Here is a 14,025-nt window from a genome sequence, read left to right on the forward strand (position 1 = left end):
CCCACATCACGTTATGATACAAATGTGCATAACACACACAGTGTAGTATGTACAGTATAAACCAGGCTGTCACATAAAAATAAAAACATTTTTTAAAAATCAAGTTCATATTTTATGTTAACCATTCAAATTAATGAGTTGATGTCTTAGGTGTGACATGAATTTTTCATGTTGATAAAGGCTGTATATAATCGGACACCACATTTTGCATGTAGGTTGAAGCGAATATAATCCTCTGATTAAAATCAACAGGTGGTAAGAACCACTTCTTGGGTATAATGCGTACATAAACCTATAAAAACGTATGGAAATTTTGGACAAATATTTGAATATAAACGTAAACCACTCAGTAAACAAGTCCAAATGTTTAAGCCAATTTTTCAATTTTTATTGGTTTTAAAGGAAAACAAGAAAGATTAATCAAAGAGACCAAAGCCCATGTCTTCATCAGACTCTTCAGACTCCTCTTTCTTCTCCTCCTTTTTCTCTTCCGCTAAAAGAAAAATAAGTTTTCATTTAATTTCACAAGACTATACTGGGGGAAAAAATAAAATTTAAAACACTTGCATAAGAACTGACAATTTGTAAATCAAAAATAAAAAGCTTACCTGCAGGCGCTGCTCCAGCTGCAGGAGCCCCACCACCAGGAGCAGCAGAAACTGCCACAGCACCACCTGCTGGCACGGAGGCTAACTTGGCGAGGCCTACAGAAATGTGTACTCATAACTATTTTTGGTTCAGATATTGGAGGATTCACTTCACACTCTTAAAAAGTCAAACTGCTTCAAAAAAAGCAAATAAAGAAAAAACACAACATACCTGCATTCATGACATCATTGATATCCTTGCCATTTAATTCACTGATGACCTATTAAGTTAAACAAACATCACTATAAAACCACTGCATTCAAAAATCAAGTCTACATAGTGGCTGCACAATGCACTTCTAGTCATATCCCTCATAATCACATGATTTCAGTGTGCAAAAATACTTGGGTTATAAGGTACAGATTTTTAAAGGGGGCGGCGGGGAAACCTTATTGAGACGTTCATCTTCGGCCTCAATTCCTACACTCCCCAGGATGCTCTTGATATCCTTGGTGGAGGGGCTGGTGTTGCCACCCAGCACAGCCAATAGGTAAGCGGCCACGTAACGCATTCTGGAAAGAATAATGCAGACTTTTCATTACAACATGATGCACAAAAGCAGTTTCAAGGACATCCACCTTAGCTCATCAATGAATCTCAGTCATGATGGCCTCTTAAACCTTACTGGTTTGTCACATGACATGAGTAGCATTCCTGTTCTGTGCTCTTGCTCAGTGGGCACAACTGCACTCTTTCAAACACAAATATAGACACATCTGACCAAATAAAATTAATGTTGCACAGTTCCATTTCTCAACCTTCAAGATGTTGAGTACTGTAAAAATGTATTGACTGTTTATTAAAATGCATTTACCATATTAAATCAGTTCTCAGAAATCTGACACCAAGACTTTTTAAAACGTTTTTGTCAAATTTAAAGGGCAAGTGTAATTTTAATGATATAGTTAACAGGCAAAGTTAGTGTAGAAATTACAAGAAACTTTAATATTGACAACATAATGATATCAATAATTTCCCCAAAAAACAGTACTGAAATTTTATAGCTGCTTATCTTATACTCTGGCAACTTACCAATGATTACAAGTTTTTTTTAATTTATTAATGCATGACTTGTCATGCTTTATAACTATTAAGGTTATGTTTAATGGTGTAGAACATCCCTAAGACTAGTTCTTGTTACCGCTGCCAACTTTGTTGGAGGTGGTTATGTTTTCACTTCAGTTTGTCTGTCTGTTCCCAATGTAACTCAAAAAGTAGTGAACAGATTTTGAAGGAATTTTGAGGAAAGGTAGGCCATGGGCCAAGGAAAAACTAATTAGATTTTGATGCAAATCTGGATACGTTTGCAGAGCCATGACTTTTTTTTTGTCCGTTCCCCATGTAACTTAAAGTACTGAATGGATTTTTATGAAATTTGGTGTAGAGTTTTAGTATTATCCGAGGTTCAAGTGATTTGATTTTGATGATACAGCGGGGAAAATAAGTATTTGATACACTGCCGATTTTGCAAGTTTTCCCACTTGCAAAGAATGGAGAGGTCTGTAATTTTTATCGTAAGTACACTTCAACTGTGAGCGACAGAATCTAAAAAAAAAATCCAGAAAATCACATTGTATGATTTTTAAATAATTAATTTGCATTTTATTGCATGAAATAAGTATTTGATCACGTACCACCCAGCAAGAATTCTGGCTCTCACAGACCAGAGAGCTGTCTAAGGACACCAGGGACAAAACTGTAGACCTGCACAAGGCTGGGATGGGCTACAGGACAAAAGGCAAGCAGCTTGGTGAGAAGGCAACAACTGTTGGTGCAATTATTAGAAAATGGAAGAAACTCAAGATGACGGTCAATCTCCCTCGGTCTGGGGCTCCATACAAGATCTCGCCTCGTAGGGTATCAATGATCATGAGAAAGGTGAGGGATCAGCCCAGAACTACACAGGAGGACCTAGTCAATGACCTGAAGAGAGCTGGGACCACAGTCTCAAAGATTTCCATTAGTAACACACTACGCCGTCATGGATTAAAATCCTGCAGCGCACGCAAGGTCCCCCGCTCAAGTCAGCACATGTCCAGGCCCGTCTGAAGTTTGCCAATGACCATCTGGATGATCCAGAGGAGGCATGGGAGAAGGTCATGTGGTCAGATGAGACCAAAATAGAGCTTTTTGGTATAAACTCCACTCGCTGTGTTTGGAGGAAGAAGGATGAGTACATCCTGTTGTTTTTACTCGTTTTTACTGTTTGTATAGTGTCCTTGAGTGTTTTGAAAGGCACTTCTAAATAAAAAATAAAATGCATTACAACCCCAAGAACACCATCCCAACCGTGAAGCATGGGGGTGGAAACAACATACTTTGGGGGTGCTTTTCTGCAAAGGGGACAGGACAACTGTACTGTATTGAGGGGAGGATGGATGGGGCCATGTATCGTGAGATTTTGGGCAACAACCTCCTTCCCTCAGTAAGAGCATTGAAGATGGGTCGTGGCTGGGTCTTCCAGCATGACAATGACCCGAAATACACAGCCAGGACAACTAAGGAGTGGCTCCATAAGAAGCATTTCAAGGTCCTGGAGTGGCCTAGCCAGCCTCCAGACCTGAACCCAATAGAAAATCTTTGGAGGGAGCCGAAACTCCGTGTTGCCCAGTGACAGCCCCAAAACCTGAAAGATCTAGAGAAGATTTATATGGAGGAGTGGGCCAAAATCCCTGCTGCGGTGTGCGCAAACCTGATCAACAACTACAGGAAACATATGACCTCTAATTGTAAACAAAGGTTTTTGTACCAAATATTAAGTTCTGTTTTTCTATTGTATCAAATACTTTTCATGCAATAAAATGCAAATTAATTATTTAAAAATCAATGTGATTTTCTGGATTTTTTTTTTTAAGATTCTGTCTCTCACAGTTGAAGTGTACCTATGATAAAAATTACAGACCTCTCCATTCTTTGTAAGGGGGAAAACTTGCAAAATCAGCAGTGTATCAAATACTTATTTTCCCCGCTGTATGTGGCTTGGCAGAGATTCACACTCCACCGAGTGCCCTTCTAGTTATCAACTGTGTTATACCAGCTACAAATAGTCCATTAAATCACCTCTACTTTTGCCATTTCTATTTTCTAATTAGACAAAAAAAAAAAAACGCAGCTTGTCATGTTCCAAAGAAACCACAAAGACGGCAGACTGTGGAAACCTTGCTGACATTGAAAACTCTTCCTTTAAATGTTGAAAGTGTCACCAAGAGTTATACTTTTTTTTTTTGTTAAAAGCACCACTCAAGCACAGTGAAATTCCTCCTCTGTATTAACCCATCTGAAGCAGTGAACACATGCATGCACACATACAAGTGAGCAATGAGCGCGCGCACACTCAGAGGAGTGGACGGCTATGCTACAGCACCCGGGGAGCAGTTGGGGGTTAGATGCCTTGCTCAAGGGCACTTCAGCCATGATACAGAGGGAGGGGAAAGTGCTGCTTATTCATTCAACTCCTCTTACGTTTTTCCTGCTGGTCCCGGGAACCGAACCTGCAACCCTTTGGGCTTCTCTACCCTTCAGGCCATGGCTGCCCACATATTTAACTTGTTAAATAAGTTTTAATCTGAAGACTGTTGAGAGGATCACCAAAACTCCACTGTCCTCTCTGCAGAACATCTACCACCACAGAGTCCACAGGAGAGCTGCCTCCAACCTCAAAGACCCCACCCACCCCCAGCACGGACTGTTCACACTTCTACCCTCAGGCCGGAGGTGCAGAAGTGTGAAATGGAAGACTGTCAGACTAAAGAACTCTTTCTTTCCTACTGCCATCAGACTCCTGAACAGCTGACAGGAGTCCATAACCATGGATTACCTTTCTGTAAACTGTCCTTGACTGTTTACATTTGTTTGCACATTACTGCTCTTTTTGCTGCCATGTCTGATCATTGCCTTATTTTTGTATTATACTGCCTATTTTGCACTATAATACACTAATGTGTATTATAGTAATGTGCGAACAAATGTAAAAAACAGTCAAGGACAGTTTACAGGGAGGTAGTCCATGGTTATAGACTCCTGTCAGCTGTTCAGGAGTCTGATGGCGGTGGGAAAGAAAGAGTTCAATAGCACCAAGTTCCTGGGGGTGCACATCACAGACAACTTCACCTGGTCTGTGAACACTGCGTCACTGGTCAAGAAGGCACAGCAACATCTGCACTTCCTGCGTAGGATGAGAGCCCACCTGCCCCCACCCATCCTCACTACATTCTACAGAAGCACCATAGAAAGCGTTCTAACCAGCTGCATCTCTGTGTGGTGTGGAGGCTGCAGTGCCTCTGACTGGAAGACTGTGAGGAGAGTGGTGAGGACAGCAGAGTAGAGATGCACCGATACCACATTTGTGAAAACCGATACGAGTATGAGTACTATCATTTCAGTACTTGCCGATACCGAGTACTACCGATACTGTTGATGTTATTAAAATATAGGCTACCTACATATCTATAATCTAACACCCGCGGGCCGCCACTATGCTCACAATCACCCACTACAACTCTGCGCATTGACATTCAGTACCCAGCAGAGGGAGACAACTAGTCATGAACGAGTGTATAGAGAAGAAGACTCAGCCGCAGAACTTGTTAGGCAGACGCTGTTGCTGTCCATTCGCAACATCGCGTCCCGTGCTCGTGGAGCTCCATACCTGTAGATGGGACGTCAATTTCCTTGGTCTTAGCGTTGCCCTTAACTGAAACAAGTTGGAAAACTCAATCAGCCATTTCTTAAAGCTCTCTCTCTCACTCTTAAACTCTCCCGGTTGGACTCGTACTTAAAAACTCTGCCGGTTGGATTTACCTATACAAAAATCCGATTTTCATTTGTTTGTTAGTGAGTAGCCTGTCCTACAAAACCCTTACCTAGGCGAATAGCCAACATTAAAAAAGGACAACGTTGGGGATCTTAGCGTACGCCTATCTGCGTATGGCAGCGAAAGGGAGTGGAGTGTGGAGAGATGTTTAAAATGACAGTGTTGGGGAAAGATGTTGTGACGGCACTGTTTCATGACTACGCAAACACATCTTCGTCATGGAAAAATGGGTTGTTGTCGAACAATTTTTTTTGTCTTCTGACGAAATTAGCCTACGCTCAATGCTTGAGATTTACAATTTTTTTCCTGGGAGAGGCTTTTTTCCCTCGAACGGACGCTGGCAAAAGGCGCTTCACGGAACACTATCAGCGCATGGTATAGCCTATCATATTATGCTCAAGCCTGAGCTCAACAATGCTTCAGTTTTTTTTTCTCTCTCAAATGGAACAAAAAGCGCTGCGGGGAATATTGGTATCGGCGCATGGGATCGGCACTGGTATCGGTTCATGGTATCGGCAACTGTTTGACAAGTATGAGTAGGAGTATATTAGTGGAGTATCGGGGCCGATGCCAGTATCGGTGCATGCTTACAGCAGAGAAAATCATTGGGACTTCTTTTCCCTCCATTCAGGACGTTGCACCAAGGCGTTGCATGTCTCGAGCCAGAAACATCATCAGTAACCCCTCACACCCTCATTATGGACTGTTCTCCCCTCCGGCCTCTGGAAAGAGGTTCCGCAGCATTAGGTGCAGGACCACCAGCTTCTCTAACAGCTTTTTCCCCCCAGGCCACCAGACTGCTGAACTCCAAACCCAAACTCCTGTTTATAACTTGAGCATTCCTAATTCCACAGGTCACTTTATAATATTTTTGCTGCTGCATAATTTAATTTAATACGCTTTGTGTTTAATTCTGTGCTGAGCCAAACTGCAACAAAATGTCATTCAGTGTACACTTCTTGTATAATGAATGACAATAAAAGGTTGCCCAAGTCTATTTTGCACTATACTGGGTGGGGTTTTTTTTGCACTATATTGCCTTTACTTTGTATTATTTCTTCCACCTATTTATTTATTTGTAATTGGCATTCATGGTGGACAGCAAACTAAGAATTTCACTGTGCAAGAGGACATGTCCTTACTGTGCATATGACAAAAAACACTTTGAACTTGTTTATTATTAGCTTTAGATGATGTGGAAGATTCGCTATACAAGTCTCTGTGTATGAGCAGTTAGTATAATGCAGTAAGGGTTGTTTTACAATCAGGGTACGCAAGATAAAAATCACATTTAACACTTATTATCTTCAATATCAAAAGGCTTGACTAAATATATTTGGTTGTTTATTGTAGCCCTGTGACAGCTATTTACCATGCAAAAAAAAAATTTGGTGATGACGTTATTTTTGGTGAATGTATAGCAATATGTGTCATATTTAGCAAAATAACTCGTGTCATTTAGAAAAAGTGCTTTTTTGACCAAAAGGGATGCACTTAAATCATTCTTTATACCATAAAACAAATATTTGGTTCCATATCACTGGAAACAAAGTTTTAATGTTGAATGCCAGTAAGTTTTCAGACTATTTTGATCAAATTAGTATGCAATTTTGTCAAAAAAAAGTCCTCTCCGAGACAGCTAATTTTTCAATATAAAATAACATATCTAAAATGATTATTTTCATCCTAAAATGTGGTCAAGATATTGGGACATAAATATTAGAGACAACTAACACAAAGCTTACAGCCTTATATTTAAAAGCCCTATGGAAGTAGTCATGGGCGCCGCCGGGGGGGGGGGTTTAGAACAATTCTAGGGGCCCAGCACTGCCATGGGGCCCTTTAAGGGGCTGATAATATGCTTTTAATGATTTTAATAAGACTTTTGAAAAAACAACAATGCAATATTCCATCTGGTAAAATGAGCTAATTGAACAAGGTTGTCAATTTCTTGAGTTCTTCAACATATTGTCATTTAACCCTCCCCCTTTTGCAAAATGGTACGGTCCAGTTCTGGTAGAAGCGCGATGCGTTAAATCTGTGTGCTGATCAGTGCAACGCTACTTGCTGCTGTGTCGCGGTGCAGCAGCCAGCCAGCAGTGGAGTGCGTACAGCCTATGATCGCTAAATATGAAGAGTGGCTGTCAAAAATGTAAAGAAAGGCAGCTGAAAGCTGAGAGGGACCGGAGAGGCAGGCAACTGGTCACTCAGTTTTTCCCAAAGAAAGGTAGCTATCGCTCACATGTGTGTTCAAAATATTAGCGAATGGTAAATGAACAGTATGAACGTGGCTGGATTAGCCTATCAAGAGAACACTTTTACAGTTTGTACAGTGACATTTTTTCCATTTTAATAACTGAACTGACTTGTGTGATAATAAACGAGATGAAATATTACATTATGCTGGTGCTAATAACCAGTTTCATAACTAATGGGGTGCCCTAAATATGCACAGATTCAGCCTCAGGGGGACCTCCGCCCTACCAAACCACTGAACCCCCCTTTGGAGAAGGAGGTAAGCAGCAATACAACCCATAAATGCTTTAGGATTGAAGTTTTTAATGAGCGAGTGCCATATACAGTTTGCTAGATTAAAAAGTGTTGCTAATAACGGACACCAGTCAAGTGTTTGACATGGTTACGTGTGTGGAATGCTCACACGTTCTAAACCATTGGTTTCAAATTGAGGAGCTGGAGAAAACTTTTTCTATGATTTATTAGCAGTCACATCACACATTTCACTACCAATTGTCCTAGCACAAGAAGGCATGTGGCAAAATCTTGAATTTTCATTTGCGATTGTAAATGCACCAGAATTAGTCACTGACCAGTTTTCATCTGGTCCCTGGTAGGTTAATACATAAAATGTAATAACAGTCACAAACTCAAGGTCTATGGGCTATCAAAAGTCAAATAATGACAAGGCAATTGTGACGAGGGTGGGCAAAGTTGGGGGGCCCAAAATTCTAATCTTTCATGGGGCCCAAAATTTCTGGCGGCGCCCCTGGAAGTAGTGGATTCTGAATTGTCAAAAAAAAAATAATAATGTCCTCTCCGAGAATCACTTCATTTGTTTCTCCCAGCCCTGCTTAAAGCTACACTTAATCTTCTTTATCTTATAGCAGATTACACAAAACTACCATACACATATGTTAAAAAAAAATTACCTGAAATCTGTTCTTTAACTTGTCCTTCACTTAAAAACTGGTACAAGAAACAGTTTGAATTTTGGACCCCTGTGACACAAACTTAGTACCCTGATTGTAAAACAACCCTTAACACACAGCATTCAGAGCACATTACTACAGATGGGAGTTTACTCCAGTTGTCACTGTCAGAGCTGCTGTTAGAACATCTGACCAACCAAAATCAGGAGTTTTACTGAGACATGCTGTGCTACAAATCAGTCCAGACAATGCTGTGCTCCATGAGGCTGATGTTTAACCACTTCCGAAAATATTCTTATTAGTACTGAAATAGAATATTTCGGATTTCAGAAGCGTGCGCCTCCTAGCGGTTCAGCTAACAGCTCGCCTTTATTTAGCTTGTATGGATATGCATATTATTCCCTCTAAACTACTGTTAGACACTTCAACCTAAATTACACATATTTACACTGATAACTGTGACTATTACTTTATTATAATAAGTTTAGGCTTTTATTTCCAAACCGATTAACTGTAATGCACTGCGAGACTCAATAACAAAATGGAGTCGAGCACACGGCATGGCCACCAGGCTAACTGCTAAAAGGCTAACTAGCAACGGCAAGACGAAGATAGCGTCCTGTATTTACCCCGTTTTCTGGAACAAAACACAAAAACAGGCCGCTTTAGTTGTAACGTGTTAATCTAGTTGCCGTTCTTGATCGTATTTAAATAAAAACGAGACTTGGAGACTGAAAATAACTCACTTTAAGTCTGAAAGACCCGAAACGTTGGACTCGCTGCAGTTTCCGGAAAGAGAAGAAAGAAAGTAGGGAGCTGTCGTCAGTATGAAGGAGCTTTCAGCAAGCTGATTGGTTCCACGAAGTGTCTCGTCAAACTCTCAGCTTGTCATTGGTCAGAAAATTATTTGCCAAAAAAAATCATCAAAACCCTGTAGGTGGCAGCACTTAGCTCTATCTATCAATCAATCACATCACTACAGTGACGCTCTGACGGCGGCCCCGTTGCTGGGATACGTCAGAGTGTCCGCCATATTGGATGTGGCAAATCTTCCCCGTAAACCAATGCAAGTAAATGGACTGAACTTCATAAAGCCCCTTTCTACAATAATATTTAACTCGATGCCTTTTATTCACCCATTAAGACACACACGTATATATTTGGAAACAAACAGGCATCAAAACAACACATATAACTTTTAATGTGATGGTTATAAATAGTGTGCGAAATACCGTGTACACTGCAAACTAGTGACAGATCCGCGATAGATAGCTCAGGTAAGCTAATCAGTCAGCATACCGTAGCAAGCTACCAAAACCTGAGGCCACAATAACCAACCTACAAGACTGAATATGATAAATGATGGAAATAGTGGAAAAACTGGAAATAGTGAATGAAAATAAAAATGTACTGTTTTATTTATTGAGTCACCACACAGACCTACTCTCGTTGAATAAAGTGAGCTGAATGACCGCCAAACTGAGTTCGGCCAGGTTCTAACGTCATACCAAAACAAAATACATCACTGATTCCTTCACATTCAGAAAGGTTAAAAACATTCATCATACATTCAAAAACGTTCATCATAGTGTGGCACTGTATTATCTAATTCTCACTGCTTATAACTATACACCTACCCGGTGGAGATGAGCTGGGAAACTGAAGACTGAAGGAACAGCTCCCTCTCTGATCCTGACTGTCTGACCTGTTCTGTCAAAATCCTCCGTTCTGAAGTGTTCACTGCAGAGCATGGATGACGGAGTAGCAGAAAACCCTTCCCGTCGCACAGCTGTCTCCCACTGCTTTTTCATGTCTTTATTTTTGGGAAACCTACATAGTATGTGAAAAGTTAGCTAAGCAACTAACAACAATCAGCGTAGTTACGAAGGAAATACTTCGTTGTTTGGAGACAGGTTTCACCGAGCGGCTATTATGCGCGAGACTTCATATTAGCCACAAAGTCAGAAAAATCTGTTCGTAAAATTACGTTATAATGACCAAATACAATGAAAAGTATTTTCCAGTCTCACCTGTGAAAGGTAATCCCATGTGATCTCATTTGGACGGTAAACCTGTTGGTACAGTTAAACGCAGCACATGAATGAGGCATCTTTATTCTCGGCTATGCCACATCCAATATGGGGACGAGGATGACGTATGATTCTACGCTGAAGGCGGCATCTATGTTTATATGTCTATGGCTTCAGCCATCAAAGTCCATCCATCCATCCATCCATCCATCCATCCATTATCTGTAGCTGCTTATCCTGTTCTACAGGGTCGCAGGCAAGTTGGAGCCTATCCCAGCTGACTATGGGTGAGAGGCGGGGTACACCCTGGATAAGTCGCCAGGTTATCGCAGGACTGACACAGAGACAAACAACCATTCACACTCACATTCACACCTACGGTCAATTTAGAGTCACCAGTTAACCTAACCTGCATGTCTCTGGACTGTAGGGGAAACCGGAGCACCCAGAGGAAACCCACGCAGACACAGGGAGAACATACAAACTCCGCACAGAAAGGCCCTCGCCGGCCACGGGGCTCAAACCCGGACCTTCTTGCTGTGAGGCAACAGTGCTAATCACTACACCACCCGGCCACCCGCCATCAAAGTCTCTAGGGAAAAATTACAGCAGTGGTTTCCCGTTGCTGGATTATTATAGAGGTTTTCTCCTCTCAATCATACACACACAGACAATTTAGAGTAGCCAGTTAACCTAACTGTAGGTGTTTCCCATAACCCGGTATGGAAAGTATGAACCGGAACGGGACAGTACATTAAAATAACGTTACGTTTTCTAAATATTCAGGGGTTTCATACTTAACATCTTGTACTCATATGTATCACTGTCATGTATTTTTTGATTATCCAGTATTATTATATCCCGTCGTATTGTATTAACGTTATATTCACGATATTTTCAATTGAAATTGATCTAAAAGCCTGGAACTCCAATTACGAAATATACCTTGGCGTGACGTCACAAAGAAATCCCATGTGGTGGAACGAGCGCCATCCTGTTGGGATGAGTTCTCACTGGATAGCTGTCTCCACTTTTAACTGTCATGATGGAGATGTTGATGTGTTAGACAGTGGAGGAGGCAACTATCTCAGGTTAACATGTTTAAGAAGTGTGGCTTGGTTTGCAAGACCAGTGTCATCAATGTCACTAGTTTTGAAATTTGTAGATGTTCAATCCCAACCTGATACTATTTCCTGTGGTGTATTTGCCATAGCAAATTGTGTCAGTATTTTACATAGCATTGACCCATGTACTGTCGAGTATGATGTTAGGGTCATGAGAGAGCACTTACATACTTGTATACAAAACAAACTCTTTACTATGTTCCCACATAAAATTGTTGAGAAAACTGATAGATATAGAACCATTCATGTAGAAAGGCTTTACTGTAGTTGTAAGCTACCAGAAGATTCGGATTTGTATTTTATGTGCAATGCATGTAAAATGTGGTTTCACACTGATTGTGAAAACGTGGGTCATAAAACAGAAGCACAGATCAAAAAAGATAAGAACTTGAAATGTATACGATGTCAGCTAAAGAAACGAAAAGGTAGAGGTAGGGGAAGAGGCAAGAAATTGTAAAATAGATGAATAAATAGTAGTTAAGTTACATGTTTTGACAATAAAACAATAAACAATATATTTTGTTTTTCTTCTAACTTTATGTTATACATGATGGGACGGATTCATCTGTAAAGGAGGGATGAATAATGTAAGTACCGATTAATAAAATGGTGGATGTGACGGATGTCTCTGTGAAACTGGAACAGAAAAGGTAAGATTATCTCATCTCATTATCTCTAGCTGCTTTATCCTGTTCTACAGGGTCGCAGGCAAGCTGGAGCCTATCCCAGCTGACTACGGGCGAAAGGCGGGGTACACCCTGGACAAGTTGCCAGGTCATCACAGGGCTGACACAGACACAGACAACCATTCACACTCACGGTCAATTTAGAGTCACCAGTTAACCTAACCTGCATGTCTTTGGACTGTGGGGGAAACCAGAGCATCCGGAGGAAACCCACGCGGACACGGGGAGAACATGCAAACTCCACACAGAAAGGCCCTCGCCTTTTTGCTGTGAGGCGACAGCGCTAACCACTACACCACCGTGCCGCCCCAGGTAAGATTATACATTATGTAAATAAATGTCACAAAAATGGTATTGCGGGACGAAACACTTTATACATGGGATGGAACAGCATATAAAAACCCGGAAGGCATAAGAAACTACGTGACACCACATCAAAATATGTGACGGTACTGTTCCGTCCCGTTCTGTTCCATACTGGGTTATGGGAGATGCGTAACTTTGTATGTCTTTGGACTGTGGGGGGAAACCGGAGCAGCCGGAGAACATACGAGGTAAGTCCAAAAGTTCTAAGACAAATGAAAAAAATCTTTATTTACGAAAATAACAAAGCTATTTCTCTACATATCCTCTATTTAAGTCTAAACACTTCTGCAAGCGATGTTTCCATCAGATAATTCCTTCTTTGTATTCTTTTGAATTTATAACATCTGTCTTAAAACTTTTTGACTTACCCCTGTACAGACTCCACACAGAAAGGCCCCCGTCGGCCACTGGGCTCAAACCCAGAACCTTTTTGCTGTGAGGCAACAGTGCTAATCAACTGCACCACCATGCAGCAGTTAACTACTAAACTAAATAACATTTATGTTCGGCATTATGGGTTAATAATTTACAATACACATTCTATAATAATTACAGTGTACATTACAATAAAGCCACTAATGCACGGGGGGGGGGTGGGGGGGGGGGGGGGGGGGGGGGAATATAGGGGGGAAACAACCAAAAAGCTATTGGGGTATCACAAATAAATTAACAGAATAGAAAAGGGATAAAGATATTTCGATGCATTATACAGTTAAAGGCAACCTACATTTTTCTTTGCTTCATTTCTGGCCTATATAGTGATCAATTTCTGAATAATGTTCAAATTTGGATACAGTTTTGAATTGTACAAATTAGGGTTAATCTCTTTTTTTTATTCTGAATGGTACATTATAGATAATAAAAGTTTATGATCTTAATTTCCATCATGAACTAACACAGGGAAACAGGGCCAAGGTTTGTTTTCTGGTCTGAGAAGTGAGTTAAAACTTAGGATGCAAAACCTTACAGATAAAGTCCCTGATTGCAACATGATTAAGTCATGTGGTATCATATATGGGGGTGTGATCATTAAACTTTAGTGCAGGGAAAAAAGATATGTGTTTTGGCTATTTTTTTCCCGAATGTTATAATATGGTCTTGACTAATTTATTCCACGTATGATATATATACATATAATATGTATAGTAATTACTATAGCGGCGGCACGGTGGTGTAGTGGTTAGCGCTGTC

The 14,025-nt window shown here is 40.7% G+C and overlaps 1 protein-coding gene across 1 annotated transcript; it reads right to left on the reverse strand.

Annotated features, from left to right (window-relative positions):
• Positions 1-366: 366 nt before the first annotated feature.
• Positions 367-9,482, reverse strand: rplp2 (ribosomal protein, large P2). The gene is made up of 5 exons (XM_060919466.1): positions 9,375-9,482; positions 1,037-1,160; positions 820-868; positions 609-704; positions 367-493 (listed from the first exon to the last, which is right to left on the reverse strand). The coding sequence occupies exons 2-5, from the start codon at positions 1,157-1,159 to the stop codon at positions 417-419; spliced, it is 345 nt and encodes a 114-aa protein (XP_060775449.1). The 5' UTR covers position 1,160; positions 9,375-9,482; the 3' UTR covers positions 367-416.
• Positions 9,483-14,025: the final 4,543 nt, after the last annotated feature.

The sequence above is a fragment of the Neoarius graeffei genome, chromosome 4, assembly GCF_027579695.1.
Source record: "Neoarius graeffei isolate fNeoGra1 chromosome 4, fNeoGra1.pri, whole genome shotgun sequence".
NCBI lineage: Eukaryota > Metazoa > Chordata > Actinopteri > Siluriformes > Ariidae > Neoarius > Neoarius graeffei.

What these genes read in the sequence shown, in the direction of transcription:
- rplp2 (XM_060919466.1), bottom strand. Translation starts at nt 1,159, where the DNA reads ATGCGTTACGTGGCCGCTTACCTATTGGCTGTGCTGGGTGGCAACACC. An exon ending in CAATGATGTCATGAATGCAG is followed by an intron (nt 705 to 819) that starts GTATGTTGTGTT and finishes ACATTTCTGTAG; the next exon opens with GCCTCGCCAAGTTAGCCTCC. An exon ending in AGCTGGAGCAGCGCCTGCAG is followed by an intron (nt 494 to 608) that starts GTAAGCTTTTTA and finishes TTTTTCTTTTAG; the next exon opens with CGGAAGAGAAAAAGGAGGAG.